We start from the raw sequence: 26,688 nt of genomic DNA on the forward strand, positions 1-26,688 counted from the left end.
TGGTCTGTTGAGCATAATTCTAAAGAAAACATGAAAAAACTTTTTCTTCAGAAAAGGAATTGCTGTTGATAGTGTGTAATTATGTTTTGGTTTGGGAAGAAATAAAAGTTAAAACAAAAACTAATTTATTAAGAATAGTTCAGTCTTATCAATTGCTGTGATGGGTAGGTGAGTGTATGTAGTATGTTTTTAAAGGAAGACTCTTCCCAAAGGCTTTATCTCATTCTCAGCAGCTCTTTCCTTTTTGTCCTGTACAAATACATCTCTTGCCTCTTTGATAATGGTCAGGATGGGCTACTAGCTTTAGCTATTAATCTGTTCCCTTAAAGCTTGTCAGTTTTCTTTTCCATGTGCAAGTCAGCACCACACTCATCAAATTGTCATTGAAAAAGTCAGTAGTGAAAATGGAAGTTCAGTGGGCATTGAACTGGGTCTTACCTTAGCTACAAACCCACACAGAAGCTGGAGAAAACCATACAACCAGGTGATGAGGGACTAGCTCAGCACAAGGTCAGAAATGACACCCGCTCCAAAATAATACTTTCTATTTAACACAAAGGGAAAGGCAAACAAAACACATGAAACCTGGAGCATGTTGTGTAAATAGTAAGGCCCAGGAATCAATTTTTCAAATGCACTTTGTAACCACCTTGTTCTCTTCAGAAATGCCAGACACGAAAGCTGAAGATGAAGTGGATTTTCTGAGTAATACCAGGGAGAGTTCAGTTTCTGAAGAGGTGGCTGTAGGAAACATAGCTTCTACGCCGGAGGTGAAACAAGGCCCGAAGACCCAGGCGGTAAGTCTGTATGAGCACAAAGTGTGTTTAGCCTGCTCTGCTGTGTCTGATTTATGGCCTTGTTTGGGGGATTTTTTTTGATTCACAGTAGGATTTTTTTTCCCTTTCTCCCTTGTTCCCTCATATACAAATGTGGACATGTTGCAGTGAAGCTTTTGCCTAGCATAGTTTTAGAATGGACCCTCCTGCAGGGATCCCTTGGAGATTATAATGCAAAACGCTTTTCCTGTGAGCACAAGACTTTGCAATTTGTCATGAGGTTTAACATGTCACAAAATGGGAATTACCGGAAAAAGGGATCTATTAACCCTTCTTAAACCTGACTCTTCTTTCTTTATATAGAAACTGATAGCAAAAATGAGATTTTAACTTAAAGCTCAATACTGACTAAAATATGAAGTATGTCATTTTTAATGATGGAAAAAAAAGTTCACTAGGTTTTCATAATAGCTCTTTTGAGACATAGTTCACATAACCGTAAAATTCACTCATTCAAGTAAAGCGTGCAGTTTAGTAGTTTTTCATATATTTACAAAGTCTTAAAACTGTCACCACCATCTAATTTTGTAACGTTGTCATCATGCTGAAAAGAAACCCCATGTTCATTAGCAGTTCACTCCCACCCCCCTCAGCTAACAGTCACTAATCTCCTTTCTGTCTCTATGGGTTTGCCCATTCCGGAACTTCATATAGATGCAGCTATAGAATATGTGGCCTTCGGTGACTGGTTTCTTTCACTTAGTGTAACGTTTCAAGGTTCATCCATGTTGTAACATTGATCAGTATTTCATTTCTTTTTATTGCCAAGTAATATCCTGTTGTATGGATATACCACATGTGCATTTGGATTGTTTCTACTTTTTCACTATTGTGAATAATAACTGCTGTGAACATTTGTGTATAAGTTTGTGTGGACATATGTTTTCATATACTTAGTAATGGGTGTGCTGACCCATATGGTAATTTTATATTTAATACTAAGTTTTCAAAAGTGGTTTTCTTCAGGGTCTTGAGATTATTGTTCTTCTTGTTTAAAGCTATTAACTTGTAAAACAGGAGAACTTAAACTTGTTGAGAGAAACAGGGTTCTAAGCTTTAGATTCCACACTTGCTTTAAAAAAAAGAACACCTTTTGGAAGCTGAAAAATCGAGTTACTGGCCTAAATCATATTGCCCGTCGGAAAATGAGCCTTCCTTGTCTAGACTTGAGGGTGCACTGTGTTTGCTGTTCAGAGGGCTAAGTATTTTTTCATAAAGTTACCCCAGTACAGAAGCAGAACTATACCCTCCCAAACTGTTTCAAGTGTATAGACTGTGATAAACAAGCTTCATTTTATTGGAGTACAGTGGTCGGGAGGTGCTGACTGTTTTCACCCACCCCTTATTACAGATAGCATTCATGACTCATGCCTGGGTGGCTGCTAGTACAGCAGGCATTATACAGACAAATGTTGCTTTTGCCCCTGGGGAAAGAAAAGAGAACACACCCTGCATGGGTACATGTGTCTTTGTTTCCAGGAGCCCCTAAAAAAGGAAAGGAACAAACTCACATCCTTGAATTCAAATGCCTCTGCTTCTTAGTCTTCCATCTGAAGTCTTGCTAATTAGTGTCCTTGAGTGCAGCCTGATGCTTGGCCATAGACCTTTTGCTTTCCCATGAGGATATCTCTGTCCTGACTGTATCTTGACTGTTATAAAAAAGAAAACAAAACACTGTTTTTTTAAAAGAAAGTTCCTCCTCTCGTCTCTTTCCTCTTCTCATTTTTCCTCCAGTTTTAGGAGTTGAGAGAGGTAATATTCCTCTGGTTGGTCATCAAGCCTCATTTTACAGATAAAAGAATTACACCCTCAGAGAGTCACATGGCTACCTCAAGGTCAGAGCCTGCTAGAATGGGAGCTTGTAGTTTGGTTCTAACCTAGGACTTGCCCAGTGGGGTGCTTTCCTCCCTGACTCTTAACCCCAGGCTCTGTGACTGTGGGGTATATTGTAAGGAGCATCAATATGTGAGAACCATGTAATTTGTCTGTTGCTAGGGGTTATCTGTGCTTTGTGTCTGCCTTCACTTAGCGTAGTTAGAGAAAGCATACGTGAATGGAATTTTTAGTTCATGAAGATTTTCAGGTCTACACAGTGGAGCGTTCTGTGTTCACGGCATTCCTAAAGTGACGTGAAATCTGACCACTGACCTCCCCTCCCTGTTGCTCTGCCAGCCTTGCCTGACTTGCTATGGATTGAAAGGAGAAAGCATGGACACACAATTTGATCTTTCCAATGCCCCATTTTCTCTTTTTTCCCATTTAACTTTTCACATGCTATATTCATTGAGAAGTTCCCAAACGATTTTGGTAAAGGACAGAGAGTAAATATTTTAGGGTATGTGGGACATACAGTTTCTGTAACAACTAATCAACTTTGATGTTATAGTGTGAAAGCAGCCACAGGCTGCATGTAAACAAGAGTGTGACTGTGTTCCAATAAAACTTTATAGAAATTTGAATTTCATATCATGAAGTAATTTAATATTTTGAAATATTCTTTTCTGAATTTTTTTCAATCATTAAAAAATGTAAAATCTACTCTTAGGTTTTTTTTTTACGGGCTGTACAAAAACAAGCGGTGGCCTAGTGGTGGTAGCTTGTGGGCTCCTGGCCTAGAGAATACTTGTGCTTCAGTGGATGAAAAGAAAGAGAAAGCAAGTAGAATTTTTTTCTTTTCTAAATTGTTTCAGCTTGCCGTGAAAGCTCTGGTTATTAAACTGCACGTAGGAAGGCGGAGAGTTCCGATTCTGTGTTTCCCCTGAATTTGCTTTTTGACTTTAGTCTCTCCAGGGCTCAGCTTCCTTACTCTATTCGTCTTCTAGCCTTAACCTTCTGGAGTCTGGGTTTGAAGTCTGAAAAGGGTTACTTGAGCTAGTGATTGTAGTCGAGGGTGGAGTGGCATTTGTTTAGCATTATTTAATTTGATCTTTCAGACACATGCCCAGTCTCTTTGTTGGCCTTGGGAATAAGCCAGTCATTGCTTCATTGACTCATTGTTTCACTGAATCATCCTTTTCCAAATGTAAAACGGGAAAAAACTGTGTATCTTACGCTTTGCTACTGTCTTGAAAACCTAGAGCATAGGTTCATAAAGGAATTAGGCAGTATCAAGAATAGTGCTTGCTTATATCCTCAGAGAAAACACATGTATGTGTTAAATGCTACAGGTGTCTTGATACATGATACGTGGTCCTAACAGATAACTTCTTCACTGAATCGAAAATTGTTCACAATTCCAAAGGCCAGGTTTTATACACAATATGGTCCATTCGCATTAGTCATTTTATCAGCATTTTATAGTCATGGTTGTTATTAAGTATTGCCAAAGCCTTAATACTAGTTACAATTTAATATTCAACATTATCCCTTCTTATATACATTCCTGGTTTCAAGGTTCTCAGATTACCTCCTGTAGTCCTCTTTTTTTCCCCTCAGTGAGTTAATATATATCAAGTACTTAGAGCCTGACATGCAATAAGTAGCACTTAGCATTATTATTATTAATTAGTTTTATAACTTTAGATTCCAGTATCCTTTTTACTCATTTGTGTGACCAGTGGCATATGGTGGTTCCTAAAACAATCACGCCTCAGGTTCTGCTTCTTGAACGTTGTTAAAAAAGCGTCAGGAATAGCATCAAATGTTAATTTAAGTTGGGAAGCATGGTGCTTGTTTTACTTCTGAGACCTTTAGAATTTGAGTGAAGCTTAAAGATTATCTGAAGTCTAATACCTTTGCTTTATAGGAGGAAAAAAATGGTTTCTGGAAAGTTAAGCAACTTGCCTCATTTTACAACTGGTTAATTCTGTACACTAGACTAGAACCTCATTTCTGTGTCCGTGATGTTTCTGCTATACTGTGGTTTCCAGAAAAGTCATCCTGAGGGTATACTTCTGGGGAATTCAGTTCACTTGGATGGGTTTTTGCATTTTAAACAAGTACCCACTGAGAAGGACCTAAGCCTTTCTGCACAGATCAAATGGTGTTTTTCTTTTAGTTTTTCTACTATGGAAGCTTCTTCTCTTAAGAGGAGAAAACAAGCAGCCATAAAGTCATGTTTATGTCAGTAAGATGAACATAGAACTTGGGGTCAGAAGCAGTACACTAGTTTTCCTGAGAGGTCGCCTACTGGGGGGCCCTTCCAAGTCCACTGGCAGAAATAACGGTTACACCCAAGCCTGAGTTTCTGACACGGCATGCACATATCTTCACCCCCACAAAAGACAATCCTCCTTTAAAATGAAACTTGGGAAGCCACTTGAGGTAAACAGTGTAAAAATAATACACCATTCCTTAGAAACACCCTAAGATTCTAAAACCATTGCATTATACTCTCGTGCTTTCGGTGATAGTTGGAGAAATTCCTTTGGCTGTTTTGGGATCTAAGCTGATTCACTTTAAAATAAGTCTCATGTTCTTATTATAATTTGTTTAGCTGTAGCTAAGTACCATCGAGATGGTATTTGTCCAGAGAGTTTGCATTTGATGCACAAATTACTAAGATTTTCCAAACCTGCCATTTATTTCCTAAAGAATGATATGACTGGGTGTAGACGTGACGTTCAATACTTGAGTCCAGAACAGAACGCCTTCTGGGACCATTCACCTTGAGAAGCTGCTCCATGGTGGCCAGGGAGGAATTCCGACTCCTACTTCCTGCCCCAGTGCTGCAAACCAGCATGCTCCATGTCCTCTATGAATCTTCTCAACATGTGGCCAAGTTCATTAGGAAGGAGCTTGCTTCCCTGGGGTATCTGTTCCTTAAGGTATTTCTGTAATAATTCCTTTTCCAAATGATCATTGCAGAAGCTCATTAGCCATATGGACGAGTTAATTCAGCAAGCCAGGTATATCGTGTCAGGATGCCCATGGTCCTGGCAGCCAAACACTCAAGAACACATATGTTCAAGCACAACTATAAAATCCCATATGTTGAGTATCAGGTTACTGGGAAAGTCCACTCTTCATTTAACACACACTCCCCAGTCAGAACCATGCTCCCTTTTTAAAAAAATACCTACACAGGGCTTCCCTGGTGGCACAGTGGTTAAGAATCCACCTGCCAATGCAGGGGACACGGGTTCGAGCCCTGGTCCGGGAAGATCCCACGTGCCGCGGAGCAACTGAGCCTGTGCTCTAGAGCCCGCGAGCCACAACTACTGAATCCCGAGTACCTAGAGCCCGTGCTCCGCAACAAGAGAAGCCACTGCAACGAGAAGCCTGCGCACCCCAATGAAGAGTAGTCCCCGCTCGCCGCAACTAGAGAAAGCCCGCATGCAGCAACGAGGACCCAACGCCGCCAAAAATAAACAAATAAATAAAGAAATTTATTTTAAAAAAAAACAAAAACAAAAAAAAAACCGACACAGCCAAACATTAAATTAACTGAATTTCCAGTCTTAGTTATTTTTACAACAATATTAATATTTGTTTCTTCAAGGTTGTGGTAAGGGCAGTGTTGGACTATTTCTGGTTAAAATCTTGAATTCTCCCTGTAGTTTGATTATTTTCTGTGTTTCCTTCCTCTTGTCTCAAGGGGGCGAGCTTGCATTTCCATCCCTAGTCCAGGAATCTCTTCAGAAAAGTTTTCCTTTTGTGTGGCTCTTCACACCCTTCATGCACACCTGCCATGGGAAAATATGGCAGCTCTCAGGCTATCTGGTAACTGACTGGACCGGTCGTAGCACTGATATTCAAAATGACTCACACATCCTACCTTCTTATTTCAGTTTTCAATTTTAAAAAAGGTCTTTTTAAAAATGTCTCTGCTATCATATTTACATATATATAGTCTTGTGGTATACGTGTCATCTAGGAAAAAGCAGAGTGACCTCTTCATGTCGCCAGTAAGTCTCCTCTGCGTATATTTGGCATGTAAGAGAACTAGCACCGCGCCCACCCCCCGCTGCCAATTTTCCTTTTTGGGTCCAAATCTAGAGCTAGCTTCAGTCACGGGGAAACATACTCCTCAGCTGTTTCATACAGAATCTTTGGAGACACTCTGGATGGCTCTTCTGAAATGGGGTCAACAAGAAATTCTCCAAGTGTTCTTCTAGAGAAGGTAGTTGCAAAAAAGAAGTGCCTTAAAGAAGCCCAGATCATAAAGCCGTAAGTGGAAAAACTACAACCTTAATGTAAAAAAATCTGTAAGAGTATAATTTAATGATCTAACTGTACATTTTTTCCTTTTTTTAAAAAACTGAGGTATAGATGATGTACAGTATTACATGTTTCAGCTGTTTAGCAGTGATTCACAATTTTTCAAGGTTATGTTCCATATATAGTTACTAAAAAATATTGGCTATATTCCCTCTGTTGTGTAATATATCCTTGTAACTTATTTATTTTATACATAGTAGTTTGTCCCTCTTAATCCCCAGACCCTATCTTGCCCTTCCCTCCTTCTTTCTCCCCCATGGTGACCACTAGTTTGTTCTTTTTATCTGTGAGTCTCTTTCTGTTTTGTTATATTCACTAGTTTGTTTTACTTTCTTAGATTCCACGTATAAGCGATATCATACAGTATTTGTCTTTCTCTGTTGGACTTGCTTCACTTAGCGTAATACCTTCCAAGTTCATCCATATTATTGCAAATGGCAAAAATCCATTCTTTTTCATGGCTGAGTAGTAGTATACCATTGTATATAGCTCTACATTTTTCAGTGGCCTTGAGGAAATTACTTAATTTCTCTGATCTCCATTTTCCCACTTGTATAATGGTTAGGTAATCTCTGATGTTTCTTCAGGTTCTTAATTTTTAACCAGTGTGTGATTCTCAAATGATAGGAATAAGTTCATGAATGTTGGGGTGTATATCTTACTGTATTGGAGTAAAAAGGGCAACCGCGCAGGACTTTTTAAAATCACACTTTCTTTAATGGCCAGTTCTTACTGATCACTTTTTCTCTGAACATTTTCCAGGGTGTTTTGCTCTGCAGTCTTAACTTTGATTAACAATCCACTTCTTTCTCTCAAAGAACTGCTTGATCATAGGTCATATGTGCATTTTGGAGGAGGCGTGTGTGCCTTTTCTTTTTTCCTCCTGTTGGGACAAAAGAACCAAATGTGATTCTTATCACTCTTTTGGCCCATTTGTTACACTCCTCATCTCACTTTTGTTCATTCTTATCTCATTATATTGACAGCCAAGGTTAGTAGCCAAGCACAGTGGAAAGATTATGGAGCCCAGTAAACCACGGTTTTAATCCCAGTTATGGCCCTTGATCTGCCACTTTGATCCATTTGTTTAGAGGCTCAGTTTCCTCATCTATAAATCTGGGATAATGATGCCAACTTCAAGAGTTATTTGTACTAACTAGAGTTAGCATAGTGTCCAGCATGTACTAGACGTTTTATAAGCAGTAGGGTGTAACTCTATCTCATTTTAAACTAACTCAGAATTATCAGACCCACTCTTAAGACTCGATGGATGAATGATTTTAAATAGGTGATGGTTACAATGATCTTGGAAGAAGTTACCAACTGTATCAGGCCATAGTGTTACTTATTTAAATTACCATGTCAGTTTGTGTTTACTGTGAGGGTGCACTTGATTTATTCAGTACTTCATTCAACAAATGTTCTTGAACTCTGTGCTAGACCTTAGAAATGCTGAAATGAAAATAGGCCTGTCTCCACATTCAAATTCATATTCCAGTGGGAAGAGACAATTACTAAACCAATAAGATACAGTCTGGTAAGTGTTAAAATATATAGACAAACTCAGGGTGGCTTATGAATAGATATATTTCAGCTAGATAAATGGTAAATTCTTCTCTCTAAGTTCCTATATAGCCCCTGGGAGGAGGGACGCTTCTAAGGAATGGTGTATTATTTTTACACTGTTTACCTCAAGTGGCTTCCCAAGTTTCATTTTAAAGGAGGATTGTCTTTTGTGGGGGTGAAGATATGTGCATGCCGTGTCAGAAACTCAGGCTTGGGTGTAACCGTTATTTCTGCCAGTGGACTTGGAAGGGCCCCCCAGTAGGCGACCTCTCAGGAAAACTAGTGTACTGCTTCTGACCCCAAGTTCTATGTTCATCTTACTGACATAAACATGACTTTATGGCTGCTTGTTTTCTCCTCTTAAGAGAAGAAGCTTCCATAGTAGAAAAACTAAAAGAAAAACATCATTTGATCTGTGCAGAAAGGCTTAGGTCCTTCTCAGTGACGCACATAATTGGGACAGTTATAGATTTCTGAGATTTTGATTGTGTATTTTAAGAAGATGCCTTGCTGGTTGGCCACCATAAGAGAAAAGGTGCACGCTGTGTATGGAATTGTTTATCCAGAAAAGGTTTCAGAGGTACTGATTTCTGATATTTTGGGCCTATTAGGCTGCTCAACTTTGTGATGTAGTCTGTGGCTTTGATTTCCTTTATTCATTGATTTAGTAAACTTTAGATGAATGCCTTTCCCTCTCAAGGTATTGCATTGAATATGTAGGGAAGTGAAAAGAGGTTAGATATTGTCTTTGTCCCCAGTTTAATTAAATAAAGAAAGCACATACAGGCATAATCACCATCTGTGGCTGCAGTATGTGAGACGTGCCATAGGTGCCTTTAAGGTGCTCTAGAAGTTCACAGGGAGATGAATTCTTCCTGAGAAGTGCTTGTCTGAAATGTAGTGATGTTTCCTTGGTGATAACCTTGTTGTAACACACGTGGTGTAAATATTCATTAGAAAGTAGGGATAGGTTCAGGGAACCTTTGATGTGCTCTCCAGCTTTATAGTTCTTTATTGCTTTCACAATGTACTTGGCCCTTCCAAGATCTAAGAATTGCCAGAAACGCCCCAATTTCAGTTTAGGAAACTGAAAAGTAACATTTACCAAAAGAAGCATGAAGAATGGAAGTATTTGGTAATATGTGAACCATGTAGGAATTAAAAAGAGTAGCACCTCTGTTTAAATATTTCCATTCAGCCAGTATAAATCTACATTCCCTCCTTGCCTCTTTCATACAGTGACATAGCCATTTTGCTTCCATTCTGAGAACCCCCAAAGCCCCATCCCTCCTTGTGGAACCAAAGAATTGTGACGTGGTCTTGAGTCATTGCCACGTGTGTAGTCTTCAATAGAAAGGTAGTTGATGATGAAGATACTTTCTATAAAGTTCAGAACAGGAAATACTCTTAGGAGCACAATTAAAATATCTTGAGTTTAAGTCTTACTCAGAAGTCACAGTAAGCCAAATATTTATTATATTGATCTTCCTTATCTGTGCAGCAGTTGGCATTCTGTCCTGAGTCATCAGAATTGATATATATTTAAGAGTTTTGAAAGCCTAGTCATTATGCGGTTGGAATTTGGGGTCGAACCGAAGTATAAGAATGAAATAGATTTTTTGTGTTTGGTTCCTGGATTTCTATTGAAGATAGCTGCAGAAGATGATTTCTGGAACAGTTTGAACTACTTATAATAACAGGAATAATTAGATTAAGTGTATAGCTCCCCAAAGCGGACACTGTAGAAAGTGTTTATTTGAATGTCTAAATTTGACTTGGAACTTTCATTCATGTGAGATATACAGTAGTCCCCCCTTATCCGTGGGGCGTGTGTTCCCAGACCCCTGTAGACGCCTGAAACCTTGGATAGTGCCAAATCCTATATAGACTATGTTTTTTCATACACATACATACCTGTGAAAAAGTTTAATTTATGAATTAGGCACAGTAAGGGATTAACAACAACAATAATAAAATGGAACAGTTATAACTATACTGTAATAAAAGTTAATGTGAATGTGATCTCTCTCTCAGAATACCTTAAATCTGTAATGTCTTTTCCATCTTAACTAAGCACGCACGGTGCCCATAATTTTTGCAGTTTGAGGTGCTATGGTAAAAATAGCACTATTTTCTTTTTCCTTCTTCACAATTTCACAGAAAATTCATCCTTACCATAGATCTTAGCAACCTCAGCAGACGATTTTTCCCCCCTTCCCTATTAAGCCTAGGACTTTCATCTTCCACTTAAAAGATGCACTTTACATCTGTGGTAGATCCAAAATGCCAGCATCACTACTCTTGTGCTTTGGGACCATTATTAAATAAAATAAGCGTTAGTTGAACACCACAGTGTGTACTGAGATAGTCAATCTGATAACCATAACAGCTACTAAGTGACTAATGGGCAGGATACGCCAGACAAAGGAACGACTCACGTCCCAGGTGGGGCAGAGCGGGATGATGCGAGATTACATCAGGCTACTCAGAATGGTGCACAACTAAAAACATATGAATTGTTTACTTCTGGAATTTTCCGTTTAATATTTTCTGACTACGGTTGAGTACAGGTAACAAATCATGGAAATTAAAACCTCAGATGAGGGGGGACTACTGTATACATAAACATGTGTGTATTTCTTCTACTACATAGAACGTGAGATACTTTTCGAGCATCACAGCATCTGGGAAATTTTGCTCTACCCCTTTCCTGAAGCAGTAGTAAAAAAAAAAAAAAAAAAAAAAAAAAGGAGAGGGGGATAAATAGTGAAAAAGTATGACTGACTTTCTTGCTCAGAGTCTCCTTGAAGAAAGATAGACCAGTAGAAAAATGTACTTAAGTTGGAGATACCTCGCCACCCTGTTGGTTTGTTTGCAGAAATAGAATGGGATCGTAAGATTTGTATTGGGACCATTTAAAGGTCTTTTCTGCTCCCATGGGGTCCTGGGCTGAGGAGCAAGGGCGGGAACTTCGAGACTAGGGCGACATGAAAGCCATGTGGTGGACAGGCTCTTGGTTCTCCGGCCAGGCGTCAGGGCTGTGCCACTGAGTGGGAGAGCCAAGTTCAGGACACTGGTCCACAGGAGACCTTCCAGCGCCACATAATATCAAACGGCAAAAATCTCCCAGAGATCTCCATCTCAACGCCAAGACCCAGCTTCACTCAACGACCAGCAAGCTACAGTGCTGGACACCCCATGCCAAACAACTAGCAAGACAGGAACACAACCCCATCCATAAGCACAGAGGCTGCCTAAAATCATAATAAGGACACAGACACCCCCAAACACACCACCAGACGTGGACCTGCCCACCAGAAAGACAAGATCCAGCCTCATCCACCAGAACACAGGCACTAGTCCCCTCCACCAGGAAACGTACACAACCCACTGAACCAATCTTAGCCACTGGGGACAGACACCAAAAACAACAGGAACTACAAACCTGCAGCCTGCGAAAAGGAGACCCCAAACACAGTAAGTTAAGCAAAATGAGAAGACAGAGAAACACACAGCAGATGAAGGAGCAAGGCAAAAACCCACCAGACCTAACAAACGAAGAGGAAATAAGCGGTCTACCTGAAAAAGAATTCAGAATGATGATAGTAAAGATGATCCAAAATCTTGGAAATAGAATGGAGAAAATACAAGAAACGTTTAACCAAGGACCTGGAAGAACTAAAGAGCAAACAAACAGTGATGAACAACACAATAAATGAAATTAAAAATTCTCTAGAAGGGATCAATAGCAGAATAACTGAGGCAGAAGAACGGATAAGTGACCTGGAAGATAAAATAGTGGAAATAACTACTGCAGAGGAGAAAAAAGAAAAAAAGAATGAAAAGAATTGAGGACAGTCTCAGAGACCTCTGGGACAACATTAAATGCACGAACATTTGAATTATAGGGGTCCCAGAAGAAGAAGAGATAAAGAAAGGGACTGAGAAAATATTTGAAGAGATTACAGTTGAAAACTTCCCTAATATGGGAAAGGAAATAGTTAATCAAGTCCAGGAAGCACAGAGAGTCCCGTACAGGATAAATCCAAGGAGAAACATGCCAAGACACATATTAATCAAACTATCAAAAATTAAATACAAAGAACAAATATTAAAAGCAGCAAGGGAGAAACAACACATAACGCATAAGGGAATCCCCATAAGGTTAACCGCTGATCTTTCAGCAGAAACTCTGCAAGCCAGAAGGGAGTGGCAGGACATTTTTAAAATGATGAAGGAGAAAAACCAACAACCAAGATTACTCTACGCAGCAAGGATCTCATTCAAATTTGATGGAGAAATTCAAACCTTTACAGACAAGCAAAAGCTAAAAGAATTCAGCACCTCCGAACCAGCTTTACAACAAATGCTAAAGGAACCTCTCTAGGCAGGAGACACAAGAGAAGGAAAAGACCTACAATTATAAACCCAAAACGATTAAGAAAATGGTAATAGGAACGTACAAATCGATAATTCCCTTAAATGTAAATGGATTAAATGCTCCAACCAAAAGACATAGACGGGCTGAATGGATCCAAAAACAAGACCCGTATATATGCTGTCTACAAGAGACCCACTTCAGACATAGGGACACAGAAGACTGAAAGGGAGAGGATGGAAAAAGATATTCCATGCAAATGGAAATCAAAAGAAAGCTGGAGTAGCAATTCTCATATCAGACAAAATAGACTTTAAAACAAAGACTATTACAAGAGACAAAGAAGGACACTATACATAATGATCAAGGGATCAATCCAAGAAGAAGACATAACAGTTGTAAGTATTTATGCACCCAACATAGGAGCACCTCAATACATAAGGCGAATGAATGCTAACAGCCATAAAAGGGGAAATCGACAGTAACACAATCATAGTAGGGGACTTTAACACCCCACTTTCACCAATGGACAGATCATCCAAAATGAAAATAAATAAGGAAACACAAGCTTTAAATGATACATTAAACAAGATGGACTTAATTGATATTTATAGGACATTCCATCCAAAAACAACAGAATACACATTTTTCTCAAGTGCTCATAGAACATTCTCCAGGATAGATCATATCTTGGGTCACAAATCAAGCCTTGGTAAATTTAAGAAAATTGAAATCATATCAAGTATCTTTTCCGACCACAACGCTATGAGGCTAGATATCAATTACAGGAAAAAATCTGAAAGAAATACAGACACATGGAGGCTAAACAACACACTACTTAATAACCAAGAGCTCGCTGAAGAAATCAAAGAGGAAATCAAAAAAATACCTAGAAACAAATGACAATGAACACACGATGACCCAAAACCTATGGGATGCAGCAAAAGCAGTTCTAAGAGGGAAGTTTATAGCAATGCAATCCTACCTTAAGAAACAAGAAACATCTCAAATAAACAACCTAACCTTACACCTAAAGCAATTAGAGAAAGAAGAACAAGAATACCCCAAAGGTAGCAGAAGGAAAGAAATCATAAAGATCAGATCAGAAATAAATGAAAAAGAAATGAAGGAAACGATAGCAAAGATCAATAAAACTAAAAGCTGGTTCTTTGAGAAGATAAACAAAATTGATAAACCATTAGCCAGATTTATCAAGAAAAAAAGGGAGAAGACCCAAATCAATAGAATTAGAAATGAAAAAGGAGAAGTAACAACTGATACTGCAGAAATACAAAGGATCATGAGAGATTACTACACGCAACTATATGCCAATAAAATGGACAACCTGGAAGAAAGGCACAAATTCTTAGAAGTGCACACTCTTCCAAGACTGAACCAGGAAGAAATAGAAAATATGAACAGACCAATCACAAGCACTGAAATTGAAACTGTGATTAAAAATCTTCCAACAAACAGAAGCCCAGGACCAGATGGCTTCACAGGCGAATTCTATCAAACATTTAGAGAAGAGCTAATACCTATCCTTCTGAAACTCTTCTAGAATATAGCAGAGGGAGGAACACTCCCAAACTCATTCTGCAAGGTCACCATCACTCTGATACCAAAACCAGACAGAGATGTCACAAAGAAAGAAAACTACAGACTAATATCACTGATGAACATAGATGCAAAAATCCTCAACAAAATACTAGCAAACAGAAGCCAACAGCACATTAAAAGGATCATACGCTATGATCAAGTGGGGTTTATCCCAGGACTGCAAGGATTCTTCAGTATACGCAAATCAATCAACGTGATACACCATATTAACAAACTGAAGGAGAAGAACCATATGATCATCTCGATAGATGCAGAGAAAGCTTTTGACAAAATTCAACACCCATTTATGATAAAAAACCCTCCAGAAAGTAGGCATAGAGGGAACTTTCCTCAACATAATACAGACCATATATGACAAACCCACAGCCAACATCGTCCTCAGTGGTGAAAAACTGAAACCATTTCCACTAAGATCAGGAACAAGACAAGATTGCCCACTCTCACCACTGTTATTCAACATAGTTTTGGAAGTCTTAGCCAGAGCAATCAGAGAAGAAAAAGAAATGAAAGTAATCCAAATCGGAAAAGAAGAAGTAAAGCTCTCACTGTTTGCAGATGACATGATACTGTACATAGAGAATCCTAAAAGATGCTACCAGAAAACTCCTAGAGCTAATCAATGAATTTGGTAAAGTAGCAGGATACAAAATTAATGCACAGAAATCTCTTGCATTCCTCTACACTAATGATGAAAAATCTGAAAGTGAAATTAAGAAAACACTCCCGTTTACCATTGCAACAAAAAGAGTGAAATATCTAGGAATAAACCTACCTAAGGAGACAAAAGACCTGTATGCAGAAAATTATAAGACACTGATGAAAGAAATTCAAGATGATACAAATAGATGGAGAGATATACCATGTTCTTGGACTGGAAGAATCAACATTGTGAAAATGACTCTACTACCCAAAGCAATCTACAGATTCAGTGCAATCCCTATCAAACGACCACTGGCATTTTTCACAGAACTAGAACAAAAAATTTCACAATTTGTATGGAGACACAAAAGACCCCGAAGAGCCAAAGCAATCTTGAGAACGAAAAACGGAGCTGGAGGAATCAGGCTCCATGACTTCAGACTATACTACAAAGCTGCAGTAATCAATACAGTATGATACTGGCACAGAAACAGAAATATAGATCAATGGAACAGGATAGAAAGGCCAGAGATAAACCCATGCACATATGGTCACCTTATCTTTGATAAAGGTGGCAAGAATATACAGTGGAGCAAAGACAGCCTCTTCAATAAGTGGTGCTGGGAAAACTGGACAGCTACATGTAAAAGAATGAAATTAGAACACTCCCTGACACCATACACAAAAATAAACTCAAAATGGATTAAAGACCTAAGTGTAAGACCAGACACCTTCAAACTCTTAGAGGAAAACATAGGCAGAACACTCTATGACATACATCACAGCAAGATCTTTTTTGCCCCACCTCCTAGAGAAATGGAAATAAAAACAAAAATAAACAAATGGGACCTAATGAAACTTAAAAGCTTTTGCACAACAAAGGAAACCATAAACAAGACGAAAAGACAACCCTCAGAATGGGAGAAAATATTTGCAAATGAAGCAACTGACAAAGGATTAATCTCCAAGATTTACAAGCAGCTCAATATCAAAAAAACAAACAACAATCCAAAAATGGGCAGAAGACCTAAATAGACATTTCTCCAAAGAAGATACACAGATTGCCAACAGACACATGAAAGAATGCTCAACATCATTAATCATTAGAGAAATGCAAATCAAAACTACAATGAGATATCATCTCACACCGGTCAGAATGGCCATCATCAAAAAATCTACAAACAATAAATGCTGGAGAGGGTGTGGAGGAAAGGGAACCCTCTTGCACTGTTGGTGGGAAGGTAAATTGATACAGCCACTATGGAGAACAGTATGGAGGGTCCTTCAAAAACTAAAAATAGAACTACCATACGACCCAGCAATCCCACTACTGGGCATATACCCTGAGAAAACCATAATTCAAAAAGAGTCATGTACCAAAATGTTCATTGCAGCTCTATTTACAATAGCCAGGACATGGAAGCAACCTAAGTGTCTATCAACAGATGATGGATAAAGAAGATGTGGCACATATATACAATGGAATATTACTCAGCCATAGAAAGGAACGAAACTGAGTTACTTGTAGTGAGGTGGATGGACCTAGAGACTGTCATACAGAGTGAAGTAAGTCAGAAAGAGAAAAACAAATACCGTATGCTAACACATATATATGGAATCTAAGAAAGAAAAAAAAAGGTCATGAAGAACCTAGTGGCAAGACGGGAATAAAGACACAGACCTACTAGAGAATGGACTTGAGGATATGGGGAGGGGGAAGGGTAAGATGTGACAAAGTGAGAGAGTGGCATGGACATACATACACTACCAAACGTAAAATAGATAGCTAGTGGGAAGCAGCCACATAGCACAGGGAGATCAGCTCTGTGCCTTGTGACCACCTAGAGGGGTGGGATAGGGAGGGAGGGAGATGCAAGAGGGAAGAGATAGGGGCATATATGTATATGTATAGCTGATTCACTTTTTTACAAAGCAGAAACTAACACACCATTGTAAAGCAATTATACTCCAATAAAGCTGTTAAAAAAAATAAAAACTAGAAAAATAAAGGTCTTTTCTGTTTGTATTCCAGATTCTGCAACTGCAGGAAATCAAAATCTTCCAGAACATGCTGTTCTTGTTATAAAATCTTATTGTAGGGCGGCAACTGTAGTCTCTGTCATGCAGTTTATACCCTGTAGTTTGCAGTCTATACCCAGAGTGCTCCAGTGCTCAAAGGGCCTGCCCTTGTTTGCCCAGCTGGTTAGCACAGAGCCAGGCCCAGGGCCCCAAACCCTGGAGCCTTGCTGTGGGCCAGCCTCTCCCTGCCTGCCCACCTCTACTTGAGAGATCACCTCATCTCACTGAAGTCAGCTCCGTAGTGTCCCACCGTAAGCTGAGGCACCCTGCGAATCTCTCCAGGCCTGTGCCTTCTCTGCTGGGGAAATACTTAAATAGGACCACCTCTCCTGATCAGTGACCCTCTTCGGTTTTATGGAATCCTCGCGCCATCCCCATACACGGAGAGAAGTCACGGGAAGGGCACAGCTGAATCTGCACACTGAGTCCTGTGCTGCGGGCATCTGCTGCCTGGTCAGCTCTGCAGTGCTGCCTACAGCAAATTGCCGTCTCACGTGGATTCTTGGAGGCCTGTGGTGGGGCCTCCTGCCGGTCACAGTGCAGGGCAATCTGGACAGATGTAACAGTCTAACCTCTTGTTGCTTTTTGCTTTCCAGAGCACTGCAGCTTGATTTTGATGTGTGCTTGTCCTGGGTTGCCTTCCCTGTAATTTAATGCAAATTGTTACTTACCAAGGCAGGGAGGTCTTTGGTTCCAAACGAGCCCGTGTGAGTCGGTCAGGACTACAGGTGGGTTTAATGATGCTTCCTGCCCGTGCCACGGTAGACGAATGGCGTGAGACAGGGAAGAGCCTTGTGCTTGCCGTGTCCTCCACGAGGGAAGATAACCCAGCATCCCTGGGAAAAGCAGAAAGGGAGGATCTCCTTTCCAGTGCCCTTCATCTATCTTTCTGTTTCTATGAAAATAATAACTTAACGGAATTGTGCTTGTGGGCTCTTGTGTTTCTGACATCATCGATTAGCTTGCCTCAGCTACAGGCCTCTTGAGATTGGACCAGGGCCTGGACCAGTCTGGAGGGGGATGCATGACCAGAAGCCCCAGAACCCGTGCAAGTGTGTGACCTCCACTTTGTGGGCAACAGGACATCCATTCTGAGAGACTCAGGAGATTTTTCTCTCATTCCACCCCTGTGAGGCCAGGGATTATGGGAAGCCACAGACTGACTTGTCAGCAGGGGAAGCGTGGAGAGAGCACATATATATCCATGCATGAGTTCCTTACTTTTAAACGTTTATAACAAAAGATTCCAGTGGTAAATGATACTGTTAGAATGTATTCCCTTCCTACAGGACTGACTGACTGTTGTACATTTCCAAAACTAAATCAAGCCTTTAATGTGCAGACACCTACTGTTTTGTGTGTTGAACATTATAATAGAAACTGAGGGTGCCTGACGGGTTAAATGAGTAAGAAACATCCCATCCCTCAAGAAGCTCTGTTAGGAGAGATAAAGGAATGAACCACTAGTTGGCATCTGAGTCATGGGAACTTAGGGAAGGAATCATCTCTTGTTTAGGCCTATATATACCAGTGTCCCTTCTGTTCACTTTTGGTGGCATTATAACATCAGGCATTAAGTGGAGCTCTGAAATGTCTCACCCAGGGGATTTTCCCCTGTTGACAGCCTTGGCTGGCCTTAAAATTGGGAGCCAGTCTTTTCATTCCAGTTCCAGAAAGTGATGTTTGTGTTGTGATTGTTTTGCCATGGAACAGTTCCTGTCTCTATCACCATTGTACACAACGCAATAGGCTGTGTTCCTTCCTAGGAGTCATTAGGTTTCCCTAATGGGATGATCTAGAGGAAGAAAATAGAGCTCTGGTCCTCCTCCCTCATTAATGCTGTGTCTGCTTCACATCAAGCTCATTGAATTGTGTTTCTCCTCACCTGAGACTGTTCTTTCCTCCTTGACTCAGGAAGAGGATTCAAATCCTGGCTTTCTTGACGTGGGACTTTAGTACATTTGCTATTGCAGCTGAACCTGCCTTGCAAGCTGTGAGCAGAAATGCTGTTTCAAGACTGGCACATAATGTGGACAGTACTCTGAGGTTTGCTTTATAAGTCGAAAGACTGTGTCCTGTAGGCTTTGAGAGAGAGTTTGTCATTGGCGCACTCCACCTGCATAGCCCCCCAGGCTCGATAAAGCCAGTGGAGGTTCTTTTTTTTTTTTTCTTTCAGTGGAGGTTCTTAAGAAATGCTGGCAATGCTGAATACAGATGATTGACATCTGCTGCTCAGTGTCATAGTGCCCATGTATCTCTACCTACTCACTTTGGTTTTGGTGTCATACTGGGAGCTAGTGTTTCCGCTGTCCCTGGAGCCGGTGAGGACTGGGGGTGGAAGGCTCATCAGTGCCTAATAATGCTTAGTTTTCTCATCTTTGTTTTATTCCCCATGGGGACCTTTATTGCCACATGTCTATCTCTTGGCATGGCTCTTCGTTTAAGTAAAAACAAGATAATGCATGCCCTTTCAAGAATCATCTCTTGTTTAGGCTTATATATACCAGTGTCCCTTCTGTTTACTTTTGGTGGCATTGTAACATCAGGCATTAAGTGCAGTTCTGAAATGTCTCACCCAGGGGATTTTCCCCTGTTGACAGCCTTGCTGGCCTTAAAATTGGGAGCCAGTCTTTTCATTCCAGTTCCAGAAAGTGATGCTTGTGTTGTGATTGTTTTGACTCAATCTTGTTATTTTTTTTTTTTTTTTTTAGACTTAGAGTCCCCATGGGTTACCTAATTCCAGCCATTTATTTTTATTTTTATTTTTTTTTAATTTTTATTTTATCTATTTATTTATGTCTGTGTTGGGTCTTCGCTTCTGTGCGAGGGCTTCCTCTAGTTGTGGCAAGCGGGGACCACTCTTCACTGCGGTGCTCGGGCCTCTCGCTATCGCGGCCTCTCCTGTTGCGGAGCACAGGCTCCAGACGCGCAGGCTCAGCAATTGTGGCTCACGGGCCTAGTTGCTCCGCGGCATGTGGGATCTTCCCAGACCAGGGCTCGAACCCGTGTCCCCTGCGTTGGCAGGCAGATTTTCAACCACTGCGCCACCAGGGACGCCCCCAGCCATTTATTAGTGGACAAACATGAAGGTGCCCTGAAAGCGACTGATGTGAAAAGTTGCCTTGCTCCTTCCTCCGTGAGGCTGGTTAGTGGGAACATGGAGCAGGAAGGAGGGAGGTGGCAGAAAGGAAGGGGAGGATGAAGGAGAGCTTTAATGTGGGGGTTGAGAAAGCAGAAGGGTAACAAATCATAAGCCTCTTTACAGCATCCGCAACTGACCAAGCTCTAAAGGCCTGGAACGGCAACAGCTGTGAAAAGACCTAGGTTGTCTAATTCTTCTAGCAGTCGTTCGTATAAGTTCTTATAATTTATCACCCCAGCATAGACTGGGGAAGATGAGATTATAAAATGAGATATTAAAAAAAGAAGTAGAGCTGGCCGATTTCTCTTCTGAAAAGGATTTTATCACGTAACCAATTAACTTAGTCTAATGGAGGGAGATAATTGCACAAATCTAAATAAGTAGAAAGTGGGAATTGTCAAAATATTTTTAAAAGCAAGGTTCTAACTTTTAGATGTACACAGTTACTCAGGAAATTTCAACAGCTGTTGCTAAGCAGAGGCACCGCTGGGCCATCTTTAATGTAATAGACAGGACTTTAAATATTGGCACTTGTTTTCACAAAACAAATGTTTCTTTAGGAACTTCTTTTTAATAAAGAAATAGTAGTAAGACGCTTGACAAATGCTTGTCATTGATTTTACATTTTTAAACATTTTAACAGGGTGGCCTTTTAAAAGGATATAACTCCCCCCCGCCCCCCCGCCCCGCATCCCCCAAATGCATATATGCTCTAATGACCACAGGGAGCAGCAGAGAGAACTCAGCTCTGGCAGGGAGAGAAAAATATATGAAGTCTTCGACCGTGTCTTTAACTTCCATTCCTTAGAATTGTGCCTTGTGGTTCCTCATATTACCTGCCCCAGGAGTGAAGAGCCACTGTATAATTAGATTGAAACATTTCCACTCTGTGGAGGCTTTGACAAGTGAATCTTTTTGAAATTGCAGAGTTTTCAGATAGCTGGAGGTATAAAGCCTTAAGTGCTGGTGCTTCCCTTTGGAAGTCTTTGCTGTAGTATATTTCTAAAATACCTATGTATTTGACTGGCTTCTTAAATACTGAGCAAAATTTATCCTCTTCTTGACGGCTCAAGAGTATCATTATGGCTATCATTTGACTGTTGTGTAATAAAGATGTACATCAGTGGGCACTAATCCTACTAGCAGTCCAGAAACTTGGATGAAAGAGTTACTCACGTCAGTTTACCTCTTGGTCATTTGCCTCAGTCTTTCAAAAATGGAATGAGACACAGTCGGCCATGTGGTCTATGAGAAAGTGCCTTTCAGCTAAATTCATTCACACATAGACCATGGAAACAGTCTTTTCCGAAAGAATTTTATTTGCTCTTCAGAAAACCATCTCTGCTTTTCATTCCTGCTGTAGTTACTCTTAATTCATCAGCTTCATTCAGAATATTAGGAAATTGTTTGGGCCTCGCTTCACATATATAAAACTGAAGGCATTGGCTTTCATGCGGTCTCTCTCTATTTTTCTTTCTTTTTAAAAAAATTTATTTTATTGAAGTGTAGTTGATTTACAATGTTGTGTTAATTTCTGCTGTACAGCAAAGTGATTCCGTTATACGTATATATACAATTCTTTTCCATTTTCTTTTCCATTGTGGTTTATCCCAGGGTATTGAATACAGTTCCCTGTGCTGTACAGTGGGACCTTGTTGTTTATCTCTTCTATGTGTAATAGCTCGTATCTGCTATGTAACCCCAACCTCCCAGACCACCCCTCCCCACCACCCCAGCAACCAGAAGTCTGTGAGTCTATTTCTGTTTCACAGATGAGTTCATTTGTCGTATTTTAGATTCCACATATAAGTGATATCATGTGAAGTTTGTTGTTCCCTTTCTGAGTTACATCACTTAGTATAATAATCCCTAGGTCCTTCCATGTTGCTGTGAATGGCATTTATTTCATTCTTTTTTATGGCCGAATAGTTAATATTCCATTGTGTGTGTGTGTGATCTTTTTTATTCATCTCTTGATGAACATTTAGGTTGTTTCTATGTCTTGACTATTGTGAATAGTGCTGCTATGAACATAGAGGTGCATATATCTTTTCGAAGTACATTTTTGTCCGTATACATGCCCAGGAGTGGGATTGCTGGATCATGTGGCAACTCTATTTTTAGTTTTTTGAGGAGCCTCCGTACTGTTTTCCATAGTGGCTGCACCGGTTTATATTCCCACCATCAGTGTAGGAGGATTCCCTTTTCTCCACACCCTCTCCAGCATTTGTTTTTTGTAGATTAATGATAGCCATTCTGACCAGTGTAAGATGGTACCTCATTATAGTTTTGATTTGCATTTCTCTAATAATTAGTGATGTTGAGCATCTTTTCGTGTGCCTGTTGGTCATCTTGTATGTCTTCTTTAGGGAAATGTCTGTTTAGGTCTTCTGCCCATTTTTTGATTGGGTTGTTTGTTTTTTTGTTGTTGAGTTGTATGAGCTGTTTTTGTATATTTTGGAAATCAAGCCCTTGTCAGTCGCATCATTTGCAAATATTTTCTCTCAGTCCGTAGGTTGTCTTTTCATTTTGTTTATGGTTTCCTTTGCTGTACAAAAGCTTCTAAGTTTGTTTATTTTTGCTTTCATTTCTATTGCCTTGGGAGACTGACCTGAGAAACCATCGATACGATTTATGTCAGAGAATGTTTTGCCTGTGTTCTCTTACAGGAGTTTTATGGAGTCATGTCTTATATTTAAGTCAGTAAGCCATTTTTGAGTGTATTTTTGTGTGTAGTGTGAAGATGTGTTCTAACTTGATTGATTTACATGTGGCTGTCCACCTTTCCCAGCACCACTTGCTAAAGAGACTGCATACAGTCTCTTAAGCTAGAAAGCTTTCATCCCAGATTCCTTCTTCTTAGCACAAATCAAAAAAATTTTTTTCAGTCAAATTTAACTTATCACTTCAAACTTCTGGGTTAGATATTCATCGTCTCTCACCTGGACTCTTTGGTTTCCTTACCACTAATCTCTTTCTGCCTTACAACTCAGCAGTTCTTGAACGTTTTGGTCTCAAGATTCCTTTATACTTTAAAAATTATTGAGCATTCCGAAGAAATTTTGTTTATATGAGTTATATCTTCAATTATTTACCATATTAGAAATTAAAACTGATACATTAAGAATATGTAATTCATTCACAGTAACAATAGTAAACCCACTACTTGTTAACATAAAGAGCATATTTTCATGAAAAATAACTTTTCCAAAACAAAAACAAAATTAGAAGAGTGACGTTGTTTTACTCAAACTTCTGGCTCAGTAGAAAACAGGTTCTCATATCCCTTATTCATTCAGACTGTTGCAATAGGGAAAGTCCAGCCTAACACAGATATATGCTTGAAAAGGGAGGAATATTTTAATAGTTTTCTCAGATAATTGTGATATTCTTCTTTGATACTTTGATGAGAATTGACAAATGGTAAGTTCTTAAAAGTTATCTGTAGTGTGGAATCTGAAATCATGTCACTGAACTTTCTGTACTCTAGCACATTAAAAGCCATTTTGGTCTATCTTGTACTTTGAATGGATTTTTTATCCATGCATGATTTTCTAACATCATGCGTTGGTCATTTAGGAAATGCTGATTCACTGAATAATACAACTCTTCCAAATGTTGAACATTTCATTCTACAAATCAGAAAATCACGTTTGGTAGCATCACCACCAATCTCATCTGAAATGTCTTTAAGTATTAGTAAATTGGCAAGTTCACAGTGGCAGATACAGGTTTTCAAAATTCTCATTTTCCCTTGAAAGTCTGAATTTTATCATCAGCAATAAATACTGCCAGTTGCTTCTTTTGAGAAACAGGTTCACTTTGTTCATTTTCAGGAAAATACGCAAGTGCTGAAGAGCCATGCTTCATTTGCCAGTCTTTCTTTCAAATAAAAATGTTGTTCCATGACAAAAGTGTCTGCGTCGGCTCACAACTTAAAACAATTGCACAGGTGATTTTCCTCAAGACAGCTGTAATACCTCCATGACAGAAGTATTTTATGTCTACTTCCCATTTGTCACACACAGAGTATTAAAAAGATGAGTATCTAAAGCTTGAAATTGAATGATATTAATAATGTTTACAGCTTCATCAAGGACATTCTGTGTGAAAATGTTTCTTTGTTTTTGTTTTTTTTTTGAAGCTGCTCATCAATCAGTGACATCCCTAGCTTCTTTTTTTTTTTTTTTTTGCCCATTGACGGGGAGAGAAGCATTTCTCTTTTTATTTATTTATTTATTTATTTATTTATGGCTGTGTTGGGTCTTCGTTTCTGTGCGAGGGCTTCCTCTAGCTGCGGCAAGTGGGGGCCACTCTTCATCGCGGTGCGCGGGCCTGTCATTATCGCGGCCTCTCTTGTTCCGGAGCACAGGCCCCAGACGCGCAGGCTCAGTAGTTGTGGCTCACGGTCCCAGTTGCTCCGCGGCATGTGGGATCTTCCCAGACCAGGGCTCGAACCCGTGTCCCCTGCATTGGCAGGCAGACTCTCAACCACTGCGCCAGCAGGGAAGCCCCTGTTTTTGTTTTTTATACGACGAAGAATATGGTGACTGCTGGTTCACTTTGATACCGCTGCCTTGGTTTGTGCTAAGGCCTGTCAGTGCAAATGTCGGCACAGTAAAAGGGCAAATGACATCTTAGGATTACTGTGAAAATAGTTTCGACCCCACAGATGCCCTGAAGAGGTCTCTGGGCCCCTGAAGGTTTTGCAGACCACGTGTTGAGACCCGCTGCTCTGGCTCATGTTAGAGATTCTTGCTAAACTTTGTGGTGTGGCATGGACTTCACAGTCTGGCTCCTGAGATTACTCAGACGGTACCGTCAGCTCTGCTGTTCTGTTCCACAGTCCAGCTGCCAGCCACGCCAGACCCCTCTTTATCCACGAGGAATTCTCTGCCTGAAATGTATCCTTGGAGGCTACCTGGGTACTTACGCTTCGATTCTTTAAGACCCTTCTCAGAAGCGCTGTCCTGGGCTGCACTCCGCACTCTCTCAGGCCTCCCACGTACCCTTCTCTCACCATCTTTACCCTCTCTGGAGCATTGGGTGGTGGAACCGTGCTGGGAACCGTGAGGCCTGCGCAGTACCACACCTCCTGATAGGGACGCTGCCTTAGCCATGTTTCGTGGGCAGGGACCTGCCACGGTGTCTCACACACGATGGGCGTTTACAGTGTAGGATGCCTGGTGGGTATCTTGAAAGAAAAAGAAACACAGGAAGAACTTTGGCAAGGCAGATTTCTAGTTAATTGACAGTTTTTTTGTAGGTACGACTTCAGTGGACTTTACCTAAGAGTATACTTCATTTATCAATTTCTCTCCTTAGGGCACTGATAACCTTTAGTAGTTCCGTTTCTTTTAAAATTCCATGTCCTGTTTTCATAAGCAAATATATTTGAGGCTTTTACGTTTTGTTAGTTCAGCTTAAAAATGGTTTAATCAATATGGCAGGAGTTGCAACTAAAAACTAGGTGGAGAAAAGGAAGTTCCTCATTGATAACCCATTAATATGAGTATTTGGGATTGAACCTCTATGTAGAATTTGGAGAGTTGCCTTTGTAGTGACACAGAATAGGTCAAAGCTTCTTTGGGTTTATCGGTAAAAGGTTTAGAGGCATAGAGCCATTAGAATTCAGACCCAGGAAAACTCTACTTGTATGAAAGAAAGATAGCAACAGTAAGCTATATTAAATAATACTGTAATACTGTGCTCTTTTGAAGACTACTAAAACTTATTATTATCACATCCTCACAGGGAAGCAAAAGAGAAGTATTAATAATAATCTTACAGCTGGCAAGTTGCAGGGACAGAGCAAGGCCTTCTCTGTGTCCTTCCTGCTCAGTGCTGGGGACTCAGGGGTTGACCCTCATAATACTTCATGCTCTTACCAGTTACTTACACTATCTCCATGGGTTCCCTGGTTTGTTAGACGTACTGTCCTTGACATAGTGCACAGCCAGTCAGTGCTGTGCAATCTTCTGAGCCATTAAACATACATACATATGCACACACATAATTTTGGAGAAATTATCAAAATGCTTCCATGAAACTTGGTCCTGAATTGACTGTTGTGTGCAGAGTATGTATATTTTTAAGTTTCGAGGGGAAGTTTTTTTTTCTCTCTTCAGGGTTTATATTAAAAACATTCACATTAATTTTGAAAAGAGACAGGCACATTTAGGAAGGTACTGGGATATCAGTTGGTTAAAAATTATGAACAAATAAAATAGTAACCCAAAAATTAGTATGTATTTAGTCAGACAGATCTC

At 40.0% G+C, this 26,688-nt stretch overlaps 1 protein-coding gene across 10 annotated transcripts in view; it reads left to right on the plus strand.

Annotated features, from left to right (window-relative positions):
• The window catches only part of AKAP13 (A-kinase anchoring protein 13), a 342,139-nt gene that overhangs the window by 185,177 nt on the left and 130,274 nt on the right, over positions 1 to 26,688 (plus strand). For all 10 annotated transcript variants that reach the window (XM_068557294.1, XM_068557256.1, XM_068557275.1 and 7 more), the window contains one exon: positions 664 to 797. In XM_068557294.1, coding sequence (XP_068413395.1) covers positions 664 to 797 — 134 coding nt within the window. The remainder of the gene's footprint in view (positions 1 to 663; positions 798 to 26,688) is intronic.

Source organism: Eschrichtius robustus, chromosome 1 (assembly GCF_028021215.1).
Source record: "Eschrichtius robustus isolate mEscRob2 chromosome 1, mEscRob2.pri, whole genome shotgun sequence".
Lineage (NCBI taxonomy): Eukaryota > Metazoa > Chordata > Mammalia > Artiodactyla > Eschrichtiidae > Eschrichtius > Eschrichtius robustus.